We start from the raw sequence: 9,422 nt of genomic DNA, 5'->3' as shown, positions 1-9,422 counted from the left end.
TGTAGGGTGGAGGGGCCTGGCCCCTGAGCCACCTGCTACACGCAGGTGCTCAATTACACTGTCACATTCACCATGCCTGTCAAGGGACAGGGAGCGGAGGGGAGGGCTTGCCCGGGAGAGCTGCTGGCAGCTGTGGTTTTTCTCAACTGGTGAGCTCCCTTTGGAAAGTCACCGTTCCCTGTACTACGAATCTGCTCCCACGAGGAACAGCTGCATTTGCTCATGCTGGCCTTCCTGTTTTCACCGGGTGCCGCTTGGCCGACAGATGACTTAGGAATCAGCTACCCTCATTTAAGCCCCGAACAAGCTGCCCGACTGACTCCCACCCCACGAGGCCCAAACAAAACCGGATAATGAAATGAAGGCATTTGTTGCCTTGAAACAAAGGTGGGAACATTCACGCAGTTGTTTTTATTTATTCAACTATAAAGACCGCGGCAATTTTTTGATGGGTAACACCTTAGATCAACACTAATTATATTGCTATAAATGTGGTTGAGGATCAGAAGAGGATTCGGGGGAAAAAAGGGAGAACAGTAACAACAAAAGTCTTCAAACACTGAAACAAAGAAATACTTTTTTTTCCCTTTAATTAAACGCTACTCTCCTGTAGGCTTCCCTAGACTGCTCTGCAGTCTAAAAAGAGAGGAAAACAAGCCTCTGGGCATTCTGAAGCGACCACAGGTTAAGCTACGATGCCAAGCAGGAGACTGAAACCCTGATCTGGGGGTCTATCTCAGGCACGCTCTGGGAGCACAGGCAGATTCTCATGTTTTCTAGTGTTCCTTCCTTTTCGCCAATTCAATAGCCCCTTCTCTGGCTAATTCAGTGCTGGACACAATCCCCTCCCTGCCTTTCCTGGTTATACTGTCATGTAGAGGGCACCTGATAGCAATGTGCAGCTTCTGCTGAGCCTGGAGAAGCAGCCGGACTAGCTCTGACCCACCTCCTCCTCCTCCTCCTGAGAGCCTGAACGGGAGGGTGGTGCTGAGGAAGGCCTCCTGGGCGATTGAAAGGTCTGGTGCACCAGGAAGGGCACTGCTGACCCTGGGGAAACCTGGGCATCAGTGGCCTGTGAGTCCCGGTGGAAATGACCAATCAGAATCAATCCATATCATTGGGAAAGGTCAAGGGGGAAAAAACAGCTTCCCCTTCAAAAACAGTAAAGGGGAAATGAGGAGAGAAGAAACCAAAAATATTTAGAATGGCATAAAAAGTGATATGCATAAACTTCTTTTTGTTATTACATCTAACTATAAGTTTCCTAATAAGTCCAGTTACCAAGTTGAATTGTGTGGAATAGAGGAGAGAGGCCAAGCAGAACTGCCCTCAAGAGTTCACAGCCCCAAGCTGAGAGGTCCTAGGTTTGCGCTGGGGGAGCCCCTTCTTGAATGAGGGCTTGGGTGGGCTGGGCTCCATGCTGGCTCCAGTTCCATTGGTCCCTGCAGAGGGGGCCTGGCTCCGTTCGCTAACGTTTCCTGATGCCTGGGATGTAGCGCTCTGGTACCTGGAACCAGATGAATACCAGGAACTATTTCTGTAACGACCCACACTGTCATGTCGCCCTTGGTTCATGGCATCATTGGACTTTTGGCCTTGTGGCCTGTAGCCTTGTCCTCCTCGTCTGTTCCCCGGCAATACCTGAGGATAAAAGAATACAATGTTCAAAGCACTGTGGCATTATGGCACCCTGTTCCAGTTCAGCTTACAGGAATATTCTGAAAGCCTAAATTGTGGTATCCCACGCTCGGGACTCCGTTATCTCTCAAGACTCCCAGAATTGTGTCAGCCGATCTGACCTAGTGCCTACCCCAGAATTAAGAAGTCCTTCGCTACTTCTGTCCCACCTTCCACCCCTGGGCTCTCCACTGGAGAGGAGTTCACTTTTCTTTAGCTAGGCACAAGAAGAAAGCTAAGAAGGAGGAAAGAACATTCTCTGGGCTGTTCCAACCCTCAATTGGGCAAGCATCTTATCACATGACTGAACTCTGTGGATCACAAGCCATTTGTAAAGATAACAAACATCTGGAAAAATAAAATAAACATCACTGTAATCTGCTTTGCAATGTATCATCAGCCATAGATTAAATCCCGCCGCTGTGACATTCAGGCCATCTTTCATGTTACAACCCAGAAGGCTTGCGGCACGGGGTTTTATTTTTGTCCTCCTCTTCCAACATAATCCCAGTTCTGCACAGCACTGTCTTGGATGGCTCTGGTGTACATTCTTCAAACCAGGAAAAGACACTACGGATCACGCTTCAGCTTCCTGGTGCTGGGCCCCCATGCCACCAGGTTCATGCCATCTCCCCAAGCTACTCCACACAGGGGCTTCTAGAAAGCTGCAACAGGCGCCCTCCGCTGAGCCTGCCACTATGCCGTGCCTCCACCTCGAGATGGGGGCATGGGTCCCAGTGACTAATTACCAGGCAATCCTACCTACAAAAGCTAGGACGGCTGCCAACTTCCGAAAGTCAGCTGTCTTGGCAACAGGAGATCTAAGCTAGCTGGTGGTTTGGAACAGACGTACCAAATGCTTTCTCTGGAACTAAATGGGGCTGGAGGAATTCAAAATAGGTGTGGAATGGGCATCAAGAGAGGAAGGTAATGGACTGAGCTATCAGCATTCGAACAGCGGCAATCCGGTAACTTTTCTCCGTCACTGGCTCCGCGGGGCTGCTGGGTTACCTCTCTATGAGGCTGGTAGGGCCGGCTGCCGGAGCTGACGGGGGCTGCGGGAGTCTCTCCTGGCGCTGAGTTTTTCTTGTTAGCACTTGTAAGGCTGGAAGCAGAGGCACAGGTGGAAGAGGAAGCAGCAGAGGCATCACACGGGCCACTCAAGGACACAGATGTCACTGAGCTACACCGGGATCTGGTTGAATAGCTGTTCTTTGGGTGGGACACTGAATGAAAACACGAGAAGTATGTCGTCATATGACGGAAGAGCATGATGGGTAAGGTTTTCCCTATTTCACAATAAGCAACTTAAGATAAAGAACTGTCTACCTGAGCAGTTGTAAAGGTAAGCTTATAAAATCGGTAACAGGAAGCAAAGTGTCCCTTCTGCTCTCTTCTTCCACTCCTTCCAAATCCCCATTGCTTTGGGTTGTTTTTTTTTTTTCAAGCTTTTATTTAAATTCCAGTTAGTGAATACCCACTGCTTTGTAAAGGAACTCGCAGAGACAAGAGAACAGTGTAAAAGCAGAGTAATCGTTCCCCCACCAACTAATGACTTCTCAGCGTTTCCTACAAAACTCCTGGCTACGGCTCCAGCAGCTGACTAAGCCTAGGAACAATAGTATGGGCCATATGTTCAGTTTCCTATGCAGGAACATTCTCAAGTACTGACTTCACAAAGAAAGAAAAAAGGTAAATAGAAAGCTAAATCCTTTTTTAAAAAAATTTTGTATGATGCAAGATATAATCAAGATTAGTTAAACATGAACAGAACTAGTCTTTATAACAAAAATGTATCATCCCAAGGTTCTTTCTACAAAAATAACCCCAAATTCAAAATACCAATGTATCTGAGATATATGAACATTTTCACTTCAAATTCTGTCAGAATTCAATGACTTAAATCTACCTCTTACATTTTTTTGTCTTGGTTTTTAGCCCGGATTGATGCTTAGTTCACAATCACGGCTCTAGGTTCAACCTTTCACTTTATTCTGGCGCAGAAAGAACAAAGCAGCTGAGCTCAGTGTTTGACTGATGTGTCCCTATAAGCTCTCAAGTTAGGGGAGGGCACCCCATCCCCTTACAGCCATTATTTAAGCACCTATTATCTCCATTTGGGAGAGGAGTGAAATGATGCCTTAGAGGTTAATGTAAAGGCAATGATTCAAATTTGGTCTGACTCCAGAGCCCGAAAACACTGCAAATTTAGGGAGCTGGAAAACACCCATCTTCTGAGTCAAAGACTCTGCATCTGGTGATTTCAGAATTACTTTTCCCAAAAACAAGCAAACAAAAACACAAGAGGCACTAAAGACGAATCAGTGGAGAAGCCACAACTTCAGTCTCCATTGCTAGCGCCCAGAATCCCGCACCCTCTTACCTTGTCCAAATGACTCAATGTCCTTCTTTAGGGTCTCTACATCACAGGTGAACCGGGCTACTCGTCCCAGATCCTCATCGTATTTGCGCTCACTGACAAAGTGCTGGAGAAAGGACAAAGGAAAGCCTCCAGGTGAGACAAGCGGAAACCGCAGCTTGCCATATAGAGATGAAACAGAATTATTTCCCGCTGCCTTCTTTTTACTGCTTCAAATTTTTGCAAAATGGCCATCATGTTACCTATGCTGGGTGACTGATGAAATCCAGTCACTTTCTTAAGGTCCAAAGAGAAATCTATTCTTTATGAAATGCTCTGTGATGGCCAAAGCCCATTAGATATAATCAAGAGAAATAAATTGTAGAGCTAGAAGAAAAAGTTCATAGTGGAGAGGGCCATCTTTCCACTGCTGGCTACTCTCCACACTGTTCCATTTTATACAGAAGTGGAGACAGCAGATATACTCCTAAGTTACAACAGGGATCCTGTGTAAATAGATGGCTTGGTGTTCTGTACTAGGAACTTCCTTAGGAAACCCACTTCAGCCCTTTATGAAGTAGAATTTGTTATAGTCCTCAAAATGGGGACAACTTCCTGAGACGGAAAATCACTCATGTAAAAAGACAACCCTGCAAATGAGAAGGGTTTGTGCTGCAAGTAATTTAATCCTTTAAAGCAGTCGGAGCTGAGAAGTAACCAAGCCCTTGGATCAAAACTAACCAGAGACTGTGCGACTAGAAACATGTCAGGAGTAAAGTGCTTCCAGGGTTACTCTTCAGTCAATAATCTCCAAAGTAGCCTGGGATCTTCCCCCCTCCCCCAGATGAAAAGGAAGCCAAAAAGACAAGTTAAGGGCCTAGATATAATTTACAAGAACTGAACTCCTCAGAGCAGCCCTCTAGCAGGTGGTCTAATTCAATTTTGGATAGTCAAGGGCTACAACCAAATGCATCAGAATCCTTGTGATGGATCTAGAAGCAATAGATGGGAAAGAAGACATCAAAATTCCCTCTGAGCCTTGAAGTCCTCAGGCTTCAGAGGACACTGTGGCTTAGGAAAAAACATGAACCTCTGACATAAAGCCTTCAGACATGTAATATCAGTCGGAGAGTAATTTCTGAAACAAATTCTAGGGTTTGTTGAGCCAGAGACATAACAGGAATGACGGAAATAAAATGATCTGGAAATAAGACATTTAAATTGCACAGCACCCACTTCGGTACACTGAAAACGTGGAGTGAAACAGATCCTTAGTCAGCCTGCAGAAATATTTCTAGCAGCTTTTTAACCACGTGGGAAGGAGAACAGATGAAGCCTGTGAGAGCCAGAACTCTCATCTAATTCCAAAGGGGTTTCCGGCTTCTCCCAGATAGTTGAATGAGACTGACTGGCATCAATGTGAAGATGACTTTTTATAATTTTTAGTAATATAGTTCTAGTTAATCAGAAACGGTAATTTCATCTGGGCATCGTTTTGTTATTTTACCCCAATAGAGTCTAAGGGGGAAGGAGTGAAAGACTGGGTCAGGGTGGTGACAAGGACACCTGGAAGGACTTAGAGGATCTTCCACCTGTTATTACTTTACAAAGAAGTGAAACAGCCTCTGCAGCAAGTCCTCCTTGTAAAGATGGCAGGAAATCTCATGGGTTCTGAGCAGAGGTGAAGGGCTCAGGAGGAGGGATAGCCAATTCCCCTTGTTCCCACAGCTCACAGGTGATGAGCAATCATTTAGAATGCCAGTGTCCACGACTCCCCACAAACACCTCAACCTCTTGCAGGTTTCTACCCTTAGTCTCAGAAACACTGTTCTTTGTATAAGAATTTAAAATGTATGACTGCTGAACCTAGGTCATTGTTCTAAACAGATTACAATAAAAGCAACATCTCAAACTGCTCACTTTGCTCTTATAAAATCAGAATTAACCAACCATTTAAATATTTACTGAATACCTACTATGTGCCAACGCACTATGCTAGGCACTAGAGACGCGCCAGTTCCTGCCATTGTAAAGTTTGCCATTTGGCTGCGGAGACAGATCAGTCAAATGAACACTAAATGGTAACTACGCTAGGATGACACAAAAGAGGGGATATGACAGGGAAGTCAGGAAGCATGAGTGGGTCATGAGTTATCTGTGTGCTGGGAGTGGGTAGGGTGTGTGTCTTGTACAGGTCAAAAAGCACATGCAGTAGTCCTCTAGCAGGAGGAAACAGTATGTTTGTGGGAAGGAGAAGCTAAGATGGCCAGAGTATAGAGAACAAGGCGGGGTGTGGTGTGAAATGAGATGGTGCAGAGCCAGACCCTGCAGAGCCCAATGGCCATGTTAAGGATTACAGTCTCTATCCTAAAAGCAATGGAAGGTTTGAAGCAAGGTTACTAAGGTGCAGGAGGGCTGGGGAAGATGGGGGGAAGTGGCAAAGTGAAGGGGTGAATCAGTTAAGAGGCCATGACAGAAGTCCAAATGAGAGATAACAGTGGCTTGACCATGAAGGTGGTGGTGGAGATGAGGAGAAAAGGTCAGAGCTGAGATTTAGTAGGAGGTCAAACGGACAGCGTCTGTTGATAGATTTAATGTGGGAAAGGAGAAATATCCTAAGGTTTTCAGCTTGGACATCTAGATAGATGACAGAACCGCTTGCAGAGAAAGGGAACATGGAAGAGGGCCAGGTTTGAGAAGGGAAGATCTTGAGTTCAATAGATTAGATATGGCCATGAATTATGGAGATCTGCTGCTTCAGTCCCTGAGGGTAAGAAGAAAGGCAGAAAAGAGAAGGAAGTTTTACCTTGATATCAGCTCTGAGCTCAACCAATTGCTCCTCTGACATTCGAACAGCCACATCAGTCATCTTCTTTAGAAGTTCGGCTTTCTTTTGTCGGCTGAGCAAAATTTCCACTGTGGAGAAAAAGAGAGTAGGACTCTTATGTTCTGCTAAATAGGATAAAGAAGAATTGGAAATATGGGCCTTGCAGTATGTATTTGGACAGCCAAAGGCTTAGCTGCCCACCCATCCAGAAAATGAAAATACCAAAGGTCCAGTTCCCACCTTCTTGAGAGACTCTGAAGGCAGTTAAATGGTAAACACTTTTTATGAATCATAAAGACTCATAAATCATTTGTCATTTCTCTTTCTCTTCTTCCCAGTTGAAAAAATATTCTTTTTATCAAGAAACGTATGAATTAAAACAGAAATATGTACCCAGAGTAAAAAATTTCACTAGAATAAATGGGTGCAAGATGAAAAGTAAAAAGGTCCTTCCTATTTCTGACTTTGTAGTTCCCTCCCCAATAGAAAGCAGTGTTAACAATCTCTTGGCATCTTTCCAAAGGTATTCTGTGCACACACAGCAAATCTCTCTCTTTCTCCCCTCTTCACGAATGGGAGTACACATACACATGACCCTCTCCTCTACCTTAGCTATTTTTACTTAACGTATCGCAAAGTTCATTAGCTATTAATACACTGGATCTCCATCCCTGGTTACCAGCCACACTGCAGTCTCCTCTGTGGCTACCCTATCATTATTGTTTTTTAAAGATTTTATTTATATATTTGATAGAGATCACAAGTAGGCAAAGAGAGGAGGAAGCAGGCTCCCTGCTGAGCAGAGAGCCCAAGGTGGGCTCTCTGGGATCCCAATGTGGGACCCTGGGATCACTACCCGAGCCGAAGGCAGAGGCTTTAACCCACGGAGCCACTCAGGCGCCCCTACACAAGTCCCCTGATGGTGGATATTTGGATTGCCTTTTAAGAAGTATATTCTTCGGCATGATCCCAGATATAGAACTCAGATATGGCCATGGAAGATGAGAGACAATATGAGAACCAGGGGCTACAGAGGACGTGAGCCAAAGAAATCCTCCAAGGAAGCAGAACTAGGTGCTGCCATATGAACCAAGGAACTTTCCCTGTTAGAAGGGCAGGCGCTCTACTATTCCTGCCTGGTAAGATTAGATCACTGCTTTATCAGGTGGGAATGTTCTACTATAATTATCCTCTTCTTTCTCTATCTGTAGAACATTGGAGGAGGGGGCATTTAACTTCTAACTTATGGGACCCCAGACCACAACATGCCATATCCAGACCAGCTGAAAGTCCAGCAATTCTGGACTTTCAACTGAATATATGAACTAGATGAGTCTTTGGATGTGTTGCCATTGAGGATGAAGGGAGGGTGTTCCAATTTTTTAAAAAGAAGGATGTCAGGCTGCTGAGGGGTGGACTGTAGCAAAGACTGTTAGCCACTGCACTCTCCTCTTCTTCCTACAGGAAGTCCGGTGTTTGGGGTACCTATCTGCTTAAGTAAAAATCTACCTTTCTTGGCTTTGCTACAGGTAAGATAGTCATGTTATCCCATGACTCGGTTATGCTATCACACGGTTTGGTCACTGAGCTCTAAGCGGAAGTCACAGGGCGGGGTTTATAGGACAGCTCTTTGAAGGAGTCTTAGCCAGCAGGTAACATTTGGCCTCTCCTCAGCTAGAGCCTTAGGAGGTATCTCGAAAGATGGTTGGGTACAAAGACAAAGAAGCCTGGGTTCCTTGTGTCATTTTGAAAATGTCCTGCCAGCCCTGATCCCTTACCTCCGGACCTTTCATTTCATGAGAGAAAAATAAACTCACATTTATTTAGGCCACTCTGTTGCGTGCTGTCAAACTCAGTTCCTAACTGTTAAACATAGAATCCTGCAACCTACTTAGAAATTAGTCAGATTTGTGTTAGAAAGTAAACAGAATTTTCCAAGAGCTACACCAGGTATTCCAGAGAGCTAAATGTCTTTTTTTTTTTTTTTAAAGACTTTATTTATTTATTTGACAGAGAGAGATCACAGTAGACAGAGAGGCAGGCAGAGAGAGAGGGAAGCAGGCTCCCCGCCGAGCAGAGAGCCCGATGTGGGACTCGATCCCAGGACTCCGAGATTATGACCCAAGCCGAAGGCAGCGGCTTAACCCACTGAGCCACCCAGGCGCCCCCGAGAGCTGAATGTCTTGAGCAATTTTACTGAGCCTAACTGCCGCTGTATGTCACCCACGGGGCGCCCCTATCCATGGCAGGTGAACCTGTAAGAACATACTTTCCTAGGAAGTGAGGAATGTGCCTATAAGAGTTTCTTGACACCAAGGCCCAACAGTTACAAATGATCTACTTGATCTGGCTTCCAAGATAAAACCTCTCTGCCAGATTCACTTGCTTCTCAGGTCCCGGCACTCTAGGATTCTAAGACAAAAGCACAGATCTCAACATGAAGGAAATGTGTCAAGTCAAGATCTCCACATATATCAGAGGACCCAGCTACATAACTCAGGACCAGTCAGTTTTTCCAAAGGACTAGTTTCTTTATTTACTAAATGAAAACAAAAATAG

At 45.2% G+C, this 9,422-nt stretch overlaps 1 protein-coding gene across 2 annotated transcripts in view; it reads right to left on the bottom strand.

The window, feature by feature from the left end:
• Positions 1-392: 392 nt before the first annotated feature.
• SPATS2 (spermatogenesis associated serine rich 2) overlaps positions 393-9,422 on the bottom strand; it is a 143,806-nt gene continuing 134,776 nt past the window's right edge. For both annotated transcript variants that reach the window (XM_032348103.1, XM_032348105.1), the window contains 4 exons: positions 6,843-6,952; positions 4,061-4,163; positions 2,689-2,903; positions 393-1,641 (listed from right to left, as the gene is read on the bottom strand). In XM_032348103.1, coding sequence (XP_032203994.1) covers positions 1,330-1,641; positions 2,689-2,903; positions 4,061-4,163; positions 6,843-6,952 — 740 coding nt within the window. In that variant the 3' untranslated portion in view covers positions 393-1,329. The remainder of the gene's footprint in view (positions 1,642-2,688; positions 2,904-4,060; positions 4,164-6,842; positions 6,953-9,422) is intronic.

Source organism: Mustela erminea, chromosome 6 (assembly GCF_009829155.1).
Source record: "Mustela erminea isolate mMusErm1 chromosome 6, mMusErm1.Pri, whole genome shotgun sequence".
Classification (NCBI taxonomy): domain Eukaryota; kingdom Metazoa; phylum Chordata; class Mammalia; order Carnivora; family Mustelidae; genus Mustela; species Mustela erminea.
Note: the sequence above shows the minus strand (reverse complement) of the source record. Positions and strands in the feature narration are given on the sequence as shown.